General features: G+C 45.2%; 1 protein-coding gene across 1 annotated transcript in view; it reads left to right on the forward strand.

The window, feature by feature from the left end:
• Window positions 1-21,146, forward strand: part of LRCH1 (leucine rich repeats and calponin homology domain containing 1) — a 126,512-nt gene that overhangs the window by 58,764 nt on the left and 46,602 nt on the right. Inside the window, exons 3-9 of the mRNA XM_054163112.1 lie at window positions 2,226-2,352; window positions 9,716-9,821; window positions 11,199-11,335; window positions 12,409-12,536; window positions 16,671-16,755; window positions 18,199-18,304; window positions 19,383-19,495. Coding sequence (XP_054019087.1) covers window positions 2,226-2,352; window positions 9,716-9,821; window positions 11,199-11,335; window positions 12,409-12,536; window positions 16,671-16,755; window positions 18,199-18,304; window positions 19,383-19,495 — 802 coding nt within the window. The remainder of the gene's footprint in view (window positions 1-2,225; window positions 2,353-9,715; window positions 9,822-11,198; window positions 11,336-12,408; window positions 12,537-16,670; window positions 16,756-18,198; window positions 18,305-19,382; window positions 19,496-21,146) is intronic.

The raw sequence follows: 21,146 nt of genomic DNA on the forward strand, positions 1-21,146 counted from the left end.
TAAATTCTGTTAAAAGTATTTTTACTGAGTATTGTTCTTTTTTGTCTGATGTGCTGCACAGTGTTGCTTTCTTAGATTCTAGGCCTCCCCAGTTTGAACTCTGTAGAACTTGGTTGTTTCTATACAGTTTTGTTGGTAAGGATGAGTTGTGCCTTGGTCTTCTACAAAGAGACTGGAATTGACAATTCTGTCTCCACAGTAAGTGTTGATTCTTTCTTTCATAGAATCATAGAATCAATAAGGCTGGAAAAGACCTCAAAGATCATCAAGTCCAACCTAGCACCCAACACCTCAGGACTAACTAAACCATGGTATCAAGTACCACATCCAATCCCCTCTTGAACACCTCCAGGGATAGTGACTCCACCACCTCCCTGGGCAGCACATTCCAATGGCTAACAACTCCCTCTGGGAAGAACTTTCTCCTCACCTCAAGCCTAAACCTCCCCTGGTGCATCTTGAGACTGTGTCCTCTTCTTCTGGTGCTAATTGCCTGGGAGAAGAAGAGACCAACCCCCTTCTGGCTACAACCTCCCTCAGGTAGTTGTAGAGATCAATGAGGTCTCCCCTGATCCTCCTCTTCTCCAGGCTAAGCAACCCCAGCTCCCTCAGCCTCTCCTCACAGGGCTGTGCTCCAAACCCCTCCCCAGCTTTGTTGCCCTTCTCTAGACACCTTCCAGCATCTCAACATCTTTCCTAAACTGAGGGGCCCAGAACTGGACACAGGACTCCAGGTGTGGCCTAACCAGTGCTGAGTCCAGGGGCACAATGACTTCCCTGCTCCTGCTGGCCACACTATTTCTGATGTAGGCCAGGATGCCACTGGCCTTCTTGGCCCCCTGGGCACACTGCTGGCTCATGTTCAATTACTACTGGTTAGTAGTTGAATTTCTCATTTTCAATAGCCTTCAGTTTGTTATCTGGTGCCTGTCTCCTGGCCTCTGTAGCACAGCTGTGATGACAGTATCCTGTGTAAAACATTTTGAGGCTGTCGTGTGGAGCATGAATATGTTACGAAACGCAGCCATCGGGCTGGCAGTTGGAGAAATGTTTTGTGACTTGTGGAACGTTGATTTTTTTTTTATTACTATTATTATTATTATTATTTTCCCTTTTAGTTTGAAGCCAGTGTTGCAACTCTTACTGGAATTACACAGGACAATTTTTGCCATCTGTTTTCAGACTTCCTCGTGCCTATTTGTTACCTGGCGCCTTATGCAGAAGCTTACTGAGATAGTTCTTACTGGGGTGCAGCTTTAAGTTTCTGTTCATTGTTTTGCTACAGGTTAATCCCCATAAAGAAAAGAAGCAGTCATATTTTATGAAAGCTCTTAAATATTTGGGAAGAGTCAGTAGTTAACATGTTGTTCTGTTGAGCTTAAAGGTTACTCTGGGAACTGATCCACAGCTCACCAGAAATTGATGTTTTGATATATCTGGAGATCACAGAAAGTCATGCTATTTGTTCTAGCTTCTTGAACAGTTGTTCCTAGAATGACAGTATAAATATCCTGAAAGTCTGTTACCAAATTTTGATCTTCCCTTGATGAAAGTCTGCTCACCTTTTATTTACTTAAGTTCCAATAATGTGGACTGGAATGGCACATGCCAATCATGGGAAGAAATGGTAATCAGTTTGAGGAGGAAGTTACATCCAGAGATAAAATGGCTCAATATGAGCCTTGGAAAGTAATAAACCATTGATGGTCCCAGATTGTTGTTTTATTTTTGCTCTATTTACTTGGGTTAACATCATGGAACAAGAAGTAGCAACTCATCTTGAATTATGAAGGTGCTTTGAAAGGATTGAGGAAGTAACCATTTAATATGTCATTCATTTGTCTTTAGTGAGAACAGAAGGCATCCACTGTATTGCCACATAAACTCTCATTTACATGAGAAATGCTGTCCCACTTGACATTCTTGACTTTATTAGGAAGGCAAACAGCTGCTCTGGGTGACAACCAGACTCACTATGATGTTATGAATCCGATACAAGACATGGTTTGCAGAGTGGTCAACTCCACACTACTGTTTCCTCAGCGATGCGGGGGTTTGGGGTGTGCAAGTGTTTTATAAGTGATAGCCATTCAAAAGTGTGAATTTTGTCTGCATAAAACCTGCCTCATGGAAGTGAAGGAATTTTGCAGCTCTCAGACTTTTGTGTGAGTATACAGGAGAACATCACTGGTGGCTTTAATGGTTATTTTTGTGTTCTGTTGCAGTCGAAATCAGCTTTCTTCTTTGCCAGCTTGCCTGTGTGGTCTTCCTCTAAAAGTCTTAATTGCAAGTAACAATAAGCTAGGTTCCCTCCCAGAAGAGATAGGTCAGCTAAAACAGTTAATGGAACTGGTATGTTGCTCATCTTTTTTTTCCATGTTTTATTTTTACTTCCTTTGTATTTCAACTAGAAACAGTAACATTCACTTTGCAAATGAACAAATGCCTAATGCTATCATGCAGCTTACAAAATGAATTTTTGAGCTTCTGAATCAGAGTTCAAGTTCTTCAGGACCTCTCTCGACAGCACCACTGCCTTTGCTTCATTGTAAAACTCAGCTTCTAAGTGCATTAACTTTGCCAGTTTTACTTGCCACCTGCCCTGGCTCCCTGGTTTGCTGTTTCAAGCTTGCAATTCTGGCAGCAGACTGCAGAGCTGTGCCCTGCAGCACCCTCTCCTTCTGTTTCCTTTCTCTCTGTTTATGACTGCTTACCACTTTGCATTCCACTGCTGAAACTGATCTGATCAGTCTGTTTGAATTTTGCTTCCCTGTTTTTGACATGCAACCTTCCCTTTCCTGGAACACTCACCTAAATCTACAAAATGGTTATATTCCTCTTGTTTTCAAAGATAACAACCACTGTTTCTGCAGGCAGTAGATCTCCTGCAGTGTATTGCCTAGTAAATGAGAATATAAAATGGTACCTTAAGATGTATTTCATTGAATGTCCTTTTAAAGCCTGTGTGTGGAAAATGTACACAAGAGAATGCTTCCCCTTCTCTCCCTTTCTCTTCCTCTTTTGCATTTTGTAGGCTGTGGCTATAAAGTTCTTTCCTACCTAGTTTCCCCTCTAATTTCAAGTTTGAGCTCTCCCAGTTAAGGTCAGCTAGCCTTGCTGATGGTGTAAGTGTTTGTTGTTAAGAGTTTCTGCATAGCTTAGCCCTTTAGGCCCTCTCCTTGGTTTAGAAACTTGAACAGTTAAAAGCTGACAGTCTGAAAACCAGCATAGGTTACACCTAAAGGAGATAAGATTGTTCAAAAACAAAACCAAAGCACACACACACAACCCCCTCCCCCCCAAAACAAAACCCCAACCAACCAACCAACCACCTAAACCCGAACCAACCAAAAAACCCCAACAAAAAAAAAGCCATCAGCCAAACAAAAACCAGATAAAAATACCCCAAAGCCAACAACAAAATTATATGTTTGGAACAGCTTCTGGAATGCTGAATGTTCATGTTGCTTTCAAGTTCCAGTGTAATTTCAGTCTTTGTCATGAAGAGCACAGCAGCTCCTGCCCTAACAGTATCTCCAGTAAGAGGCTGCAGCAACATGTGGCTTTGGTAGCCTGGAATTAAGAAAGCTCAGGAAGGTCTGATGCTAGTTCTTTGTGAGGAGGAGGAGAGGGGAGGAAAGTGAATAATGAGTTGTTAATGAATTGGGCATGGTTCTGTTCAGATGACCTGATCACTTAGTTTGATGCCACCAGGAGCGTTTGCTAGATTTCCAGTTCAATGAGTTGCATTCGTGAGCTGGAAAGGACTCAGCCGTGATGCACTGGGACACGCAAAGAGTGCTGGGATTGAGAGCCAGGATGTGTGTTGGCATCTTCCAGTTCTGGAGCCCCTGTTACAAGAGGGATCTGGAGGTGCTGGAAGGTGTCCAGAGAAGGGCCAGGAGGATGAGCAGAGGGCTGGAGCACCTCTCCTGTGAGGACAGACTGAAGGAGTTGGGGCTGTTCAGTCTGGAGAAGAGAAGGCTCCCAGGTGACCTCATTGTGGCCTTCCAGTAGCTGAAGGGGGCCTCCAAGAAGGCTGGGGAGGGACTGCTCAGGCTGTCAGGTAGTGCTAGGACTAGGGGGAATGGAATGAAGCTGGAGTTGGGGAGATTCAGGCTGGAGGTGAGGAGGAAGTTCTTCCCCAGGAAAGTGGTGAAGCCTTGGAATGGGTTGTCCAGGGAGGTGGTTGAGGCCCCATCCCTGGAGGTGTTTAAGCCCAGGCTGGATGAGGCTGTGGCCAGGCTGATGTAGTGTGGGGTGTCCCTGCCCATGGCAGGGGGGTTGGAACTAGATGATCCTTGTGGTCCCTTCCAACCCTGACTGATACTATGATACTATGTATAATATGATGCAATTTTGATAATAAGATGATCATTGTTTTAAAATAAGTAAAAAGGGTGGGGAAGATGAAGTCATACTGCAGTTGTTGCATAAAGCATTCAGCTGTTTAAGAGCAATGCCAGTCTGGGTAGCCTGTGGCCTCCAAGAAACGCTGCCACCCAGCCCTTTGGCAGGGCATGCTGCTGTTTTGGCACATCCACAGTGCTGGTTTTGAGCTGGCTTGATGGAAGGATCTTGAGAGGTGAAATGCCACCTGGCTGCATGCACTTCTTGATTTGCTAGGGTTTTGCCAAGCTCTCTCAGGTTCCCAAAGTGTTTCACAAGCTGCATGCAGTAAAATATAGTGCATATAAATACATAGTGCATAAATGCATAATACAGATAGGATAGGATAGGATAGGATAGGATAGGATAGGATAGGATGGGATGGGATGGGATGGGATGGGATGGGATGGAATGGAATGGAATGGAATAGAATAGAATAGAATTGACCAGGTTGGAAGAGACCTTCAAGATCGTCATTTCCAACCTATCATCCAACACCACCTAATCAACTAACCCATGGCACCAAGCACCCTACCAAGTCTCCTCCTGAACACCTCCAATGATGGTGACTCCACCACCTCCCTGGGCAGCACATTCCAATGGCCAATCGCTCTCTCTGTGTAGAACTTTCTCCTCACCTCCAGCCTAAACCTCCCCTGGCACAGCTTGAGACTGTGTCCTCTTGTTCTGGTACATAGTCAATGGATTGCTTTTTCTTACTAACTTTTTGACACAAGGTTTACCTATTTAGTCACTCTAGAATGATACAAGTGCAGTTTACTGCAAATTGGGTCAGATCTTTCCAGCTGACTAAGTTTCCCCCCTCTCTCCTTCAAAAAGGGGTTAGGCAGTTCTTTTCCTGTCACATGGGTATGTTTGTATAGTTTAATGCTTGTGTCATAGAATGAGATAATACATGCAGGAAATGTTCAGGTATTCTTTTAAGTGTTTTGGATTCCAGGTTATATAGATGTGACAGCTGTCTTATGTGTGTCAAAACACCATATAAATTAGCCCCCCCTGTGGTATATATTACAACTATTTGCAAAGTTTGGGTGGGAAACTTGCTTTAATTTAGAATAGAATAGAATAGAATAGAATAGAATAGAATAGAATTAACCAGCTTGGAAAAGACCTTCAAGATCATCGAGTCCAACCTATCACCCAACACCATCTAATCAACTAAACCATGGCACCAAGTGCCCCATCCAGGCTCTTCCTAAACACTTCCAGTGATGGTGACTCCACCACCTCCCTGGGCAGCACATTCCCATGGCCAATCTCTCTTTCTGGGAAGAACTTCTTCCTAACATCCAGCCTAAACCTGCCCTGGCACAGCTTGAGACTGTGTCCTTTTGTTCTGGTGCTGGTTGCCTGGGAGAACAGACCAACCCCCACCTGGCTACAGCCTCCCTTCAGGGAGCTGTAGACAGCAATAAGGTCACCCCTGAGCCTCCTCCAGGCTAAGCAACCCCAGCTCCCTCAGCCTCTCCTCACAGGGCTGTGCTCCAAACCCCTCCCCAGCTTTGTTGTCCTTCTGTGGACACCTTCCAGCAAGTCAACATCTTTCCTAAACTGAGAGGCCCAGAACTGGACACAGAACACAAGGTGTGGCCTAACCAGTGCTGTGCAGCTGTGAGGCTCAGTCATACCTCCACTGTTAGCCCTGAGGATGGATGCAAGACTAGTGTGCTAAGAATCTGAAACTTACTTTCCATCAAAGAAAAGTAGTTGGCCAGAACTGGCTCCATAGTTGTTCCCAAGTGAGCAGATGTATGATAGAATTAGAGCCTTCATCCTCTCAGGCAGTACTGCACTTCTGCCTTCTTCAGATGACAGCCTTCTCCTTCTGTGGGATGATGACTGTCTTGCCTTGGAAGCCTTTAAATCTCTCAGCTGGCATTTAGTTAGGCCTTTCAGTTCATTCCTCTATCTAGGGCAGGAACCTGAGCAAGTGGGACCTACTGCCATCTGTTGCCTAAAGGGATCCATGTGCTCAGGCACCATGTATCTTCCCTTTACCTTTCAGTATGGCTCGTCTGTCACAAGCTCTGACAGTATCTATGTGCTTTGTAAGAGGAACAGCTCACTCAGGAGTCCCAAGTTTGAAAATGGAAGGAAGGAGGGAGTTTACCTTAATTTGCATAGATTGGTTAAACTCCAGTGTGTGTGTGTGAATAAATAAGTTCCTCTGAGTCCAGAGTACCATATTTGTTTTCCTGTTTATATTATGGTGAGTTTTGTTAGCTTAAGACCATTTAAACTTCACTGTAAATAAAAGAAGAATGATGATTTTGTTTTCATGACACAGGGATTAGTGTTAAATTTCAATACACTTCACATTAATCTTGAGAAACTGTTGTCATGGCAGGACAAGGCCTAACTGATAACAAAATAGAAGTGACACAAGAAATCTGACCTGCCCACACTAATTCCATGGAACTTGAATAGGTATTTGCACCTCATTTGGCTGCTGATGTCCATGAAGTGAACTCTAAACTGCTTGTTGCACAGTTCCATTAAAAATTATTAGCTTGAAAGCCATAGGCATTTGGCTTTGACATTGAATAGAATAGAATTAACCAAGTTGGAAAAGACCTTTGAGTCCCAACCTATCACCCACCACCATCTAATCAACTAAACCATGGCACCAAGTGCCTCATCCAGTCTCCTTCTAAACACCTCCAGTGATGGTGACTCCACCACCTCCCTGGGCAGCACATTCCAATGGCCAATCTCTCTTTCTCTGAAGAACTTCCTCACCTCCAGCCTAAACCTCCCATGGCACAGCTTGAGACTGTGTCCTCTTGTTCTGGTGCTGGTTGCCTGGGAGAAGAGACCAACCCCCACCTGCCTACAACCTCCCTTCAGGGAGTTGTAGATGACAAGAAGGTCTCCCCTGAGCCTCCTCTTCTCCAGGCTAAGCAACCCCAGCTCCCTCAGCCTCTCCTCACAGGGCTGTGCTCCAAACCCCTCCCCAGCTTTGTTGCCCTTCTCTGGACACCTTCCAGCAACTCAACCTCCTTCCTAAACTGAGGGGCCCAGAACTGGACACAGTCCTCAAGGTGTGGCCTAACCAGTGCTGAGTCCGGGGCAGAATGACCTCCCTGCTCCTGCTGGCCACACTGTTCCTGATGCAGGCCAGGATGCCATTGGCCTTCTTGGCCCCCTGGGCACACTGCTGCCTCATGTTCAGTCTACTGTCAACCAGTACCTCCAGGTCCCTTTCTGCCTGGCTGCTCTCCAGCCACTCTGACCCCAGCCTGTGGTGGCCTGATAGTATTGCTTGTATTGCTTCCATGACTGCCCAAGTAATGGGAAAGAACAGCACTCTCACTGTCACTTACACACTCATCAAGTCTAATAATAATCAAGAGCATAGGTATAACTAGAAATAATGTCACAGGCCTTTGTTTTTTGCAGCTATTCAAACAAAGTAATAATTTCAGAAGTACTTGGACTGCAGTGTTTAGTAGAATAAAGGATTCCACTGTCTGCAGAGATCCTGCAAATGCTGACATGCTTTCATAACAGATCAGTCTCATTGAGGATGTTTTGAAAGCTTGAAAGTGGACATTGTTTTTGAGGCTGCACTCTCACACTGCCAGGGTTTTGTTTTCTTCTATTTTTCACTTCCTTTAAAATTCTCTGGTTCTTTCCCTAACTAGCCCTGATGTGTGTGCCTAAGTGCACTTGGTCGAGAGCTTCTCTGCCCCAAGGTGACTTGAAATTTAGATTCCATGCTCTATAAAAGGACTGTCTAATTATGAAGTTGTTGAAAAGGTGGGAAATTAAAAATAGAACAGTAAAGCTTTAAAAATAAATGCTCTGAGAGCAGTGCAATTAACTGCACTTTGTGGCAACTTGGGCAAAAAAATGTACTCATTAACTGGGATCTTTTAATTTCCTTATCTAAAAGCTAAAATAATTTCCTGATTGTTTTGACAAGGGAAGGAAGGAAGCTCTGGCAGCAGTGAGATTCTGTTCCACAAAGAAACTTATCTAATACAGTGAATAGAATAGAATTAACCAGCTTGGACAACACTTTTGAGATCATTGAGTCCAACCTATCACCCAACACCATCTAATCAACTAAACCATGGCACCAAGCACCTCATCCAGTCTCCTTCTAAACACCTCCAGTGATGGTGACTCCACCACCTCCCTGGGCAGCACATTCCAAAGGCCAATCACTCTTGCTACGAAGAACTTCTTCCTAACATCCAACCTAAACCTCCTCTGGTGCAGCTTGAGTCTGTGTCCTCTTGTTCTCAAAGACCTTGTTTGGAACTCCTCTGGATGGATGGTTGTTTTCTATTCCATAACCAGCAGCATAACCAGATCACATTTTGATTTACTCTAATTTTTTCCTTAACTAGCTTTTATTGTTGAAGGTAGTGAATAGAATAGAATAGAATAGAATAGAATAGAATAGAATAGACCAGACCAGACCATGTTGGAAGAGACCTTCAAGATCATCGTGTCCAACCTATCATCCAACACCACCTAATCAACAAAACCATGCAACCAAGCACCCTATCCTAATGTAATGCTTTAGGCTAGTATTAAAGCAACTATCTTCAAAGAGATTCCTCAGAAGTCTGACCAATTTCCAGGAGTTTTGTAGTCTAAGAGCTACCAGATACTGTGTAAAATCCATTGGAAGCATGAAGAGAATAGGAGTCACCATCCTAAAAGCATGCTTTGGGCTAGTCAGGAGAACAGGTTGGACTTGATAATCTCAAAGGTCTTTTCCAACCTGGTTAATTCTATTCTATTCTATTCTATTCTATTCTATTCTATTCTATTCTATTCTATTCTATTCTATTCTATTCTATTCTATTCTATTCTATTCTATTCTATTCTATTCTATATGGTATTACTCCACTTAGCTTTCACCCAAACATGCTTGGTTTCATATCATGATGCTGCATTCGCAGAGCTCAGTTCTTCATCTGGATAAAAATGAAGAACTAAAGGTTGGACCTCTTAAGCAAATGGTTTAAGTACTTCTAAAGCAATTCATTTTCAAAATGAAGGTTTTTTAACTCCAAATAAGAATCAGAGCTCAGGGTTTGTAAGTGATGTGTCAACATTTTCTCACAGAATCAGCCAGGTTGGAAGAGACCTCCAAGAACCTCAAGTCCAACCGATCGCCTAAACGATCACGTCCCTAGTTGTGCTTTGTGGGGGCAAGACATAGCTGGTTGCATGTTACCAGGTTAACAAAGTGCAGGAACACTAACAGCAAATTAGCTACAATTTCACACATGTGTGATTTGAGAGCCAAAAGTTCCTTATTTGTGTTATTCCTGTTTCACTGTAGGATGTCAGCTGTAACGAAATCACAACTTTGCCACAGCAGATAGGCAAGCTGAAATGCTTAAAGGAGCTGAATGTCAGAAGAAATTACCTCGAAGTTTTACCCCAAGGTAACAGCTGTCAAACAAAAAACTCTCATGATTTTAAGGCAGCTCTTCTTATTAATGCTTTGCAAGTGTTTTTTAACTGTATCAGTAAATAAGAAGTGGAAAATTACTTTGTGTTTCAATTTGTTCCATTTGAGGTTGCAGAAGGTAACACTCAGTGGTACCCACTCAGAACACACACACAGAATACACAGGATTAACCAGGTTGGAAGAGAACGTCAGGATCATCAAATCCAACCTATTGTCCAACACTATCTAATCAACTAAACCATGGCACTAAGTGCCCCATCCAGCCTCCAGTCTCTTCTTAAACACTTCCAGCGATGGTGACTTCACCACCTCCCTGGACAGCATGTACCAATGGCAAATCTCTCTTTCTGGGAAGAACTTCTTCCTCACCTCCAGCCTAAACCTCCCCTGGCACAGCTTGAGACTGTGTCCTCTTGTTCTGGTGCTGGTTGCCAGGGAGAAGAGACCAACCCCTTCCTGACTACAACCTCCCTTCAGGGAGTTGTAGATGACAAGAAGGTCTCCCCTGAGCCTCCTCTTCTCCAGGCTAAGCAACCCCAGCTCCCTCAGCCTCTCCTCACAGGGCTGTGCTCCAGACCCCTCCCCAGCTTTGTTGCCCTTCTCTGGACACCTTCCAGCAACTCAACATCTTTCCTAACCTGAGGGGCCCAGAACTGGACACAGGACTTAAGGTGTGGCCTAACCAGTGCTGAGTCCAGGGGCATAATGACTTCCCTGCTCCTGCTGGCCACACTATTTCTGATGCAGGCCAGGATGCCATTGGCCTTCTTGGCCACCTGGGCACACTGCTGGCTCATGTTCAGCCTACTATCAACCAGTACCCCCAGGTCCCTTTCTGCCTGGCTGCTCTCTAGTCACCCTGACTCCAGGCTATAGCACTGCATGGGGTTGTTGTGGCCAATGTGCAGAACCCGGTACTTGAATGTGTTCAATCTCATGCCCTTGGCCTCTGCCCATCTGTGCAGCCTGGCAAGGTCCCTCTGCAGAGCCCTCCTACCCTCTAACAGATCCACACCTGCCCCTTAAGTTAACAGTGAGGGTTTTTTCATGAGTTATCTTTATGTTTGTAGGCATTTCAAGTTGCACAAGTATTTAGCTATGAATGTAGGATGAGAACTGTCAGCTGAGTTTCAGGAAAACAAGTCAGTGTATTTCTTGTAATGTTCATTGAGATGTCTATGATGATGCCACTCTTTTCATTTCCTGGGGTAGAAGTGAGTAAACATTGATCATACTCCTACCTGAGTTTTTGTAGTTTCTGAATTCAAAAGAGAGCTTGTTCAGCCATATTTATTCTTTCAATGATAAATACAAATATAATAGCTTCTCTCTCTTTTATATTACTTTTAGAACTAGTGCAGCTTCCCTTGGTGAAGTTTGACTTTTCCTGCAATAAAGTGCTTGTGATACCAATTTGTTTTAGAAAGATGGTGCAATTACAAGTATTACTGCTTGAGAATAACCCTTTGCAGTCTCCACCAGCACAAGTGAGTAAAATCTTTAAATTATGCATTCCTAGTGAGCAGTTGATGACATATTATAGCCTATAAAATGTCACCATCTGCATTTGCAGGCTTCTGATGTTTGGTATAATCAGATAGAATCACAGAATCAACAAGGTTGGAAAAGACCTCAGAGATCATCAAGTCCAACCTAGCACCCAAGACCTCAGGACTAAGTAACCATGGCTTCAAGTGCCACATCCAGTCCCTTTTTGAACACCTCTAGGGATGGTGACTCCACCACCTCCCTGGGCAGCACATTCTAATGGCCAATCTCTCTGGGAAGAACTTTCTCCTCACCTCCAACCTAAAGCTCCCCTGGTGCAGCTTGAGACTGTGTCCTCTTGTTCTGGTGTTGGTTGCCTGGGAGAAGAGACCAACACCCACCTGGCTACAACCTCCTTTCAGGGAGTTGGAGAGAGCAAGGTTTCCCCTGCCTCTTCTGCAGGCTAAGCAACCCCAGCTCCCTCAGCCTCTCCTCACAGGGCTGTGCTCAAGGCTTCTCCCCAGCTTTGTTGCCCTTCTCTGGACACAGTCAAGTGTCTCAATATCCTTCTTAAACTGAGGGGCCCAGAACTGGACATAGGACTCCAGGTGTGGCCTAACCAGTGCTGAGTCCAGGGGCACAATGACTTCCCTGCTCCTGCTGGCCACACTGTTCCTGATCCAGGCCAGGATGCCATTGGCCTTCTTGGCCACCTGGGCATGCTGCAGGCTCATGTTCAGCCTACCATCAACCACTACCCCCAGGTCCCTCTCTGCCTGGCCTCCCTCCAACCACTCTGACCCCAGCCTGTGGCTTATTTTTTAATATAATCCATTCTTCTCTTGATTTTTGTCATACTGTCTGTGGGTACTGATACACACAAATAATTTATTGTGTAATTGAAGTAGTTAGCAACTTCTTAAAGAAATGGATAAAATCCCTTTTCCTTTATGTGTTATCTCTTGTGACACTCTCAGATGGTTTTCAGGGAGCTTCACTCTGCCTGACCTTTGGCATCAATTATTTTTTCAGTCTAGTTGTAAACCTGACCTTTTTTTTTCTTGTCTAACAGATTTGTACCAAGGGCAAGGTGCATATATTCAAATACCTGACTGTCCAGGCCTGTCAGATTAAAACAGCAGACTCACTGTATCTTAATGCCATAGAGCAACAGCATTTGCCTCAGCCTGTGGAAGAGAGGTATGTATGAAAAGCTCAGCTTTTTCATGTTAACTCTGAGAAACAAAGTGATGTAGATACATCTTTAGCTTAGAGGGTTTTGTTGACTTGGATGATATCTACAGTGTACTTTTCCAAGCAGAGATTTGGTTTGCTTTATTTTTTTCTAGTGCAATCCTTGCCTGAGTTTAGAACAAAAGCATTTTTAGCTGTCAGCTCTGTTTTCAAGGTAGCAGCATATTAGGAAACAACTTAGATATAAACTGTAATTTAAATCTAACCTCTTACAGGCTACTGGAACATATCATAGTATCAGTCAGGGTTGGAAGGGATACAAGGATCATCTAGCTCCAACCCTCCTACCATGGGCAGGGACACCCCACACTACATCAGGCTGGACAGAGCCTCATCCAGCCTGGGCTTAAACACCTCCAGGGATGGAGCCTCAACCACCTCCCTGGACAACCCATTCCAGGGCTTCACCACTCTCATGGGGAAGAACTTCCTCCCCACCTCCAGCTTCATTCCATTCCCCCTAGTCCTATCACTACCTGACAGCCTGAGCAGTCCCTCCCCAGCCTTCTTGTAGCCCCCTTCAGATACTGGAAGGCCACAATGAGGTCACCTGGGAGCCTTCTCTTCTCCAGACTGAACAGCCCCAACTCCTTCAGTCTGTCCTCACAGGAGAGGTGCTCCAGCCCTCTGCTCATCCTCATAGCCCTTCTCTGGACACCTTCCAGCACCTCCAGATCCCTCTTGGAATAGGGGCTCCAGAACTGGAGGCAGGACTCCAGGTGGGGTCTCCCCAGAGCTGAGCAGAGGGGGAGAATCCCCTCCCTTGCCCTGCTGGCCACACTGCTCTTGCTGCAGCCCAGGCTCTGGTTGGCTTTCCGGGCTGCAAGTGCACACTGAGAGCTCCTGCTGAGCTTCTCCTCCCCCAGCACCCCCAAGGCTCTCTCCTCAGGGCTGCTTTCCAGCCACTCACTGCCCAGCCTGGATTTGTGCCTGGGATTGCCTCCACCCAGCTGCAGGACCCTGCACTTGGTCTTGTTGAACCTCCTGAGGCTGACTTGTGCCCACCTCTCCAGCCTGTCCAGGTCCCTCTGGATGGCCTCCCTTCCCTCCAGCCTGTCTGCTGCACCACACAGCTTGGTGTCCTCAGCAAACTTGCTGAGGGTGCACTCAATGCCACTGTCCATAGCACCCACAAAGATGTTGAACAAGCTTGGTCCCAGGACTTATTTTTACAAAGCAAGTACTCAATTGCAGCAAAATGTGGATGTAAATGAAAATCTAGATGTTGCTGATAGTACCCTTGAGGGGGAGTGGGGGGTGGAAATCCCACCAAAACCAACAACCAAACAACTGGTGAAGAACAGTTATGGACTCTCCCTTTCAGTCATCTACACAAGGCTTCAAGCAAATGGTTTGCCTCCATGTATTTGTGGAGACATCTTTGTGGATTTCTATCAGATAAATGACAAAGGTGGGGAGAATCCAGGGTGAAGAGTTAAGTTTTACATTTGGGAAATACTCAGAGAGTTTCTGTTGTTCTTTTAGTGTGCAAGAAAATTGACAGGGAAACCCTGTCCTGTGTGACACGTTGGTCATGCAGGAGCATACAGGTTAGGGTAAGCAGGCAATACAGAGTATGTAGCAGTTGGTAATTAACAGCCTAATGCTTTATCACATGATGAGCACTGCAGTTTTAAACTACAGAATAACTTCACGGTTCTAAAGGAAAAACATAACCTTGTTAGGTTTTCCACAGGCAGCTTCTACCCCAAAACCTTTAGTAGAATAGAATATAATAGATTAGAATAGAATAGGATAGAATAGAATAGAATAGAATAGGAATCGAATAGAATAGAATAGACCAGGTTAGAAGAGACCTTCAAGATCGTGTCCAGCCTATCAACCAATCTGACCCACCTAATCAACTAAACCATGCAACCAAGCACCCCATCAAGTCTCCTCCTGAACACCTCCAATGATGGTGACTCCACCACCTCCTGGGCAGCCCATTCCAATGGCCAATCACTCCCTCTGTGTAGAACTTCTTCCTAACATCCAGCCTAAACCTCTCCTGGCACAGCCTGAGACTGTGTCCACTTGTTCTGGTGCTGGTTGCCTGGGAGAAGAGACCAACCTCTACCTGTCTACAATCTCCCTTCAGGTAGTCGTGGAGAGCAATAAGGCCACCCTTGAGTCTCCTCTTCTCTGGGCTAAGCAACCCCAGCTCCCTCAGTCTCTCCTCATAGGGCTTATGTTCCAAACCCCTCCCCAACTTTGTTGCCCTTCTCTGGACTCGTTCCAGCAAGTCAACCTCCTTCCTAAAATGAGGGGCCCAGAACTGGACACAGGACTTGAGGTGTGGCCTAACCAGTGCAGCATACAGGAGGAGAATTACCTCCACTCTCCTGCTGGCCACACTGTTCCTGATGCAAGCCAGGATGCCATTGGCCTTCTTGGCTGCCTGGGCACACTGCTGCCTCATATTCAGCCTACCATCAACCAGCACCCCTAAGTCCCTCTCTGCCTGGCTGCTCTCCAGCCCCTCTCACCCCAGCCTGTAGCACTGCATGGGGTTGCTGTGGCCAATGTGCAGCACCTGGCACTTGGATGTGTTCAATCTCCTGCCCTTGGACTCTGCCCATCTGTCCAGCCTGCCGAGGTCCCCTCTGCAGAGCCTCTCTACCCTCCAGCAGATCAACTCCTGCCTCCAGCTTGGTGTCATCAGGAAATTTACTGATGATGGACTCAATCCTCTCATCCAGATCATCAATAAAGATATTGAACAGGATGGGGCCCAGCACTGATCTCTGGGCTCGGCCCTTCAGCCAGCTCCTAACTGTTACAACATAATTTAACATAATGTAAGGTTAGGATGAATCAGGTAATTAATTTATGCAGAGGCTGGTAATGTTCTTTTTGAAGGTTGTTCTTGCAATTTCTGGCCTGCATTAGGAATAGTGTGGCCAGCAGGAGCAGGGAGGTCATTGTGCCCCTGGACTCTGCATTGGGTAGGCCACACCTTGAGTCCTGTGTCCAGTTCTGGGCCCCTCAGTTTAGGAAGGATATTGAGACACTTGAATGTGTCCAGAGAAGGGCAACAAAGCTGGGGAGAGGCCTTGAGCACAGCCCTGTGAGGAGAGGCTGAGGGAGCTGGGGTTGCTTAGCCTGGAGAAGAGGAGGCTCAGGGGAAACCTTCTTGCTGTCTACAACTACCTGAAAGGTGGTTGTAGCCAGGAAGGGGTTGGTCTCTTCTCTCTAGCAACCAGCACCAGAACAAGAGGACACAGTCTCAAGCTGTGCCAGGGGAAGTTTAGGCTCGAGGTGAGGAGAAAGTTCTTCACAGAGAGAGTCATTTGTCATTGGAATGTGCTGCCCAGGGAGGCGGTGGAGTCCCCATCCCTGGAGGTGTTCAAGAGGGGATTGGACATGGCACTTGGTGCCATGATCTAGTCCTGAGGTCTGTGGTGACAGGTTGGAGTCTCTTCCAACCTTGGTGCTCCTGTGATCTCAAATTGGGATTGTGCCTTTCAGGATTGCAGAGGAGAGGTGAATAAAGCATGTTGCTCAGAAAAGTTAGGTGATGAGAATATTGCCTCTCATAGTGCACTTCAGAACGAGCAGAGGTCATATTAGGTAATGAAACCAGAAGAAAGGGAGCAGCTGCCATTAGGAATTTTCTTTCAAACCTAAATTTCAAAGTCTATTTTAAAGCACCAAAAGGAGGTTTCTGTGTTAATAATTAGTTCAAGCCACAGGCAGATACCAGTTCGTTTTCCATGCATCGATGGTTACATTTAAACCAGCTGACTCCAGTTTGAGTTCAACTAGTTCACTTGCATCAACTTCAACTTGGCTAATAACTATTTTTGCTTACTCTGTAGAGAAAAGTGAGCTTCATAGCAGGTGATTTCTGTTGTTTTCACAGTCTTTAGGCTAATTAGCCATTCCCTCTGATCAATTTTACTCTCACCAGACTACAGAGTTGTACTTTTTAACTGCAGTAAGCTATTTCAGCCTCTACTGTTATGACTGGTTGGAATTACTGCTTTGGTTAATGTGAAACCAGGACAAAATTCTAATGGCAAATCACATGACAGCTTTTTATTGACTTGTTTGGGGTTTTTTTGTATTCACATCTAGCATTGATGACATCTACCCAAGTAAAAAGGATTCAGATTCAGGCGTCGGTAGTGACAATGGTGACAAACGTTTGTCAGCAACAGAGGTAAGTTCCCTGAATTTGTGCCTGGCTCCCCTTCCAGCATCCACATGTTCATTGCATTTTAAGCTGGGTAGCATTGTGATTGTTTTTAGCCATTAAAACTCTGCAGCCACATCCTTGGCATATCCTTGTCTTACTGAAAAATAGGTAAAACAAAGATAAATGGGGACTGGGATGACACCAAGCTGGGGACAGGTGTTGATCTATTAGAGGATAGGAGATCGCTGCAGAGGGACCTGGACAAGCTGGACAGAGTCCAAGGGCATGAGATTGAGCACATCTAAGTGCTGGGTCCTATGCATTGGCCACAATAACCCCAGGCTAAGCAACCCTAGCTCCCTCGGCCTCTCCTCACAGGGCTGTGCTCCAGACCCCTCCCCAGCTTTGTTGCCCTTCTCTGGACACCTTCCAGCAACTCAACATCTTTCCTAAACTGAGGAGCCCAGAACTGGACACAGGACTCAAGGTGTGGCCTAACCAGTGCTGAGTTCAGGGGCACAATGACTTCCCTGCTCCTGTTGGCCACACTGTTCCTGATGCAGGCCAGGATGCCATTGGCCTTCTTGGCCACCTGGGCACACTGCTGGCTCATGTTCAGCCTACTATCAACCAGCACCCCAAGGTCCTTCTCTGCCTGGCTGCTCTCCAACCTCTCTCACCCCAGCCTGTAGCACTGCATGGGGTTGCTGTGGCCTATGTGTAGAGCCTGGCACTTATATGTGTTCAGTCTCCTGCCCTTGGACTCTGTCCATCTGTCCAGCCTGGCAAGGTCCCTTCTACTAGAATACATAGAATACATAGAAGCTAGCTACTGTGGAATTTGTTCACTGATTGTCATTGCAGATTTTGTGTTACATTGGACTGAACTGATAAACAGGTGAATGCTATATCGACCAAGACAGCTGAAAAACCTGAACTTTTAAGTCAGTGATGAGAAGCTACAGTGCTTGGGAGTCTGCTTTTTTCAACTCTACCAGTTAGTCTAATCAAAGATGCTTTCGCAGCCTACCAAGTTTGTCTTGCTTGCTTTAGACATTGAATTGATAAGGTGCATGGTAAAGCAAGGGGGAAGAGTCTTGGAGGAAAAGAATGAAGGACTGTGATAGGAGGCTCAGATTTTGTACAGACTTTGGTGGCTATGAGGAACCTCTGTTTTAGCTGTCCCAGGAAAGCACAGAGAGCAGCAGTGGTGTCACTGCAAGTGGAGAGCTAGTGCAGTGAGGAAGGTAGGAAAAGAGAAGATATTAATGATTCTGTTTAGCAAACCTGCTGTGAGGATGTACTCAGTATGACTGCAGCCTTTCTACAGAAGGATTAGTTCATGTTCAATGCTCTTTTATCCTCTGCCATTTTAGTTTTCCCCTCTCTTGTGAATATGCTTCCTAGTGTGTACATTTTTATCCCTCTGCTTAAGCTGAAAATAGTGTTTCACTTATTTCTTCTTAGCCATCTGATGAAGATGCTATCAGCTTTAATGTTCCAATGTCAGACATTGTGGAAGAAGATCAGGTGCTAAAGGAAGATTCAGGTCCCCATGCTAACTCAAGAAAAGGTTGGAATGTAAAAAATGTGCAATTCAAATACAGGGAAATTCTACTGATAATTCCATGTATAGGACTGTAAATTCATGTTGCAAAAGTCACAGTCCAGCAGGCATCAATCTTTCAGGAGTCTACAAACATAACTTTTAAGATGAGTTCCTTGTTATTTACTGATAAGTCTCCTTGGGATTTTCAGTGTTTAGTTTTGCAGTGGATGAATACCTTAATAATATTATTTTTCTTGCTGATCTCCTCCTTGAAGAAGAGGGATTTGCACCACCATTTACAGTCATAAATGCCTACCTACCCACAGGGCATGTGCAGTCATGTGAAAAGGAAAATGAACTGTGTGCTACTTAAAACTGCTACTTAACTGACTGCATCAATGCCCTTTTTGTGCTTGTGAACTACAATTGCATGAGCCCAAGGTATCAATGTATTACAACTTCAAAATGAATTCCTCAAGCAAGTTAAGACCTTTACATTTTCACTCTTCAGTGTGCTTTGAATTTAAGCTTTGCTTTTGAGCTCTTTAGAGAAGAGCCATGAGGGTGAGCAGAGGGCTGGAGCACCTCTCCTATGAGGACAGACTGAAGGAGTTGGGGCTGTTCAGTCTGGAGAAGAGAAGGCTCCCAGGTGACCTCATTGTGGCCTTCCAGTATCTGCAGGGGGCCTCCAAGAAGGCTGGGGAGGGACTGCTCAGGATGTCAGGGAGTGATAGGACTAGGGGGAATGGAATGAAGCTGGAGGTGGGGAGATTGAGGCTGTAGGTGAGGAGGAAGTTCTTCCCCATGAGAGTGGTGAAGCCCTGGAATGGGTTGTCCAGGGAGGTGGTTGGGGTGCCGTCCCTGGAGGTGTTTAAGCCCAGGCTGGATGAGGCTCTGGGAAGCCTGATCTAGTGTGGGGTGTCCCTGCCCATGGCAGGGGGGTTGGAACTGGATGATCCTTGTGGTCCCTTCCAACCCTGACTGATACTATGATACATATTCTGTTGTGTATTCTGTGTATTACATATAAGACTTGAAATGATATTGAGTGAGCAAGGTTGAGCTGAACCAGGACTCATTCTTCTCTCTTTTTTGTTACTAGTGGAATTGCGTCAAGGATCTTCTCACCGGGTTGTCAATGACAAGGCAAGAGAAACAGGAAGCCAGTTTGATGACTCGGATACACTCACTACTGAATTCATGAGTTACATTAAGGCAAGTTGCTGACACTTTTAAGAGGGTGGAAGTGTCTTCACTACTTCCAGAAGCAGTAGTGTCATTGTGAAGGAATGACATACTGCAGCCATTTTAGTGAATGAGACCACAAGGGATACTTGTTGTCCTAAAATACAGGGAAGGCAAAAATAAGCAGGTAGGTTTAAAGTGATTATGGAATAGTTGTATAGTTGCATGGGGTTATTGTGGCCAATGTGTAGAACCCTGCACTTAGATGTGTTCAATCTCATGCCCTTGGACTCTGCCCATCTGTCCAGCCTGGCAAGGTCCCTCTGCAGAGCTCTCCTACCCTTTAACAGATCAACACCTGCCTGCAGCTTGCAGAGCTCTCCTACTCTCTAACAGATCAACTCCTGCCCCCAGCTTGGTGTCATCTGCAAATTTACTGGTGAAGCACTCAATCCCCTCATCCAGATCATCAGTAAATATACTGAACAGGATGGAGTCCAGCACTTGTCCCTGGGGGACACCTACTTTCTGTTCCTTTTCCTCATTCTTGCCTCTTAAACTTGATTTTTCTGTGGTGTACCATTTGGAGACTCCCACAATAAGAGAATATTGTCTAAAATAATGTGGTGCAGTAAAATATAGATTGTTGTATTGAATTTTACTATAGCATAGAATAGAATGGAATAGCATAGAATAGCATAGAATGGAATAGCATAGAATGGAATAGCATAGAATGGAATAGCATAGAATAGCATAGAATAGCATAGAATAGAATAGAATAGAATAGAATAGAATAGAATAGAATAGAATAGATTAGAATAGAATAGACCAGACCAGACCAGACCAGACCAGACCAGGTTGGAAGAGACCTTCAAGATCATCGTGTCCAACCTATCAACCAATCCAACCCACCTAAAGAACTAAACCATGCAACCAAGCCCCCCATCAAGTCTCCTCCTGAACACCTCCAGTGATGGTGACTCCACCACCTCCCCAGGCAGCCCATTCCAATGGGCAATCACTCTCTCTGTATAGAACTTCTTCCTGATAGGAATATTACCTTAACTTCTTCCTAATAGGAATATTATCAGGGAGTTTTAATTTCTTCAGGTTTTGATATCATCTTCACTCTATGGCAGTTGAGATCAGCAGCTGATAGCTTGAACAGCTAGCACATCTCTGGTTTATTCTGAGCTTTCTGAATTTAGGGCATTTTCATTCTGAATCCCTTGTGTTCTTTCATTTATATTTAGTCATGTACTCAAATGCCTTTAGGGATAGTGAGGGTCTACTAAAAGTGTAGTTCTGGCTTACCAAACCATACATAAAATGAAGCCCAACTTGCAGTGCAAAAATAAAGCTTAGGCTTGGAGGATTTGTTTAATTTTTTCAAATGTTAGTCTTAATTTGTAAGGCTTTGTTTAGCTGAGCTCTATAGTTGTGCCCAGACACTGATGATCACCTCCTGGAAAAAGTGCTGCATTTTTGTCATGCTGTGATAGGTGCCCTTCTGGTAGGAATAATCAAGCGCTTCATTCCTGTCAGGGGAAGCAAACAGAAAAAGGATGGCTTTATTCATTGTACTGGGGACTGACACTGGCAAAAGGGCCATCTTTGTGGGGCATTGGTGAAGTGATGCATCTTGAGTGACACATCTGGCAGAGCTGGATGGCGTTTAGTG

This window comes from Dryobates pubescens, chromosome 7 (assembly GCF_014839835.1).
Source record: "Dryobates pubescens isolate bDryPub1 chromosome 7, bDryPub1.pri, whole genome shotgun sequence".
NCBI lineage: Eukaryota > Metazoa > Chordata > Aves > Piciformes > Picidae > Dryobates > Dryobates pubescens.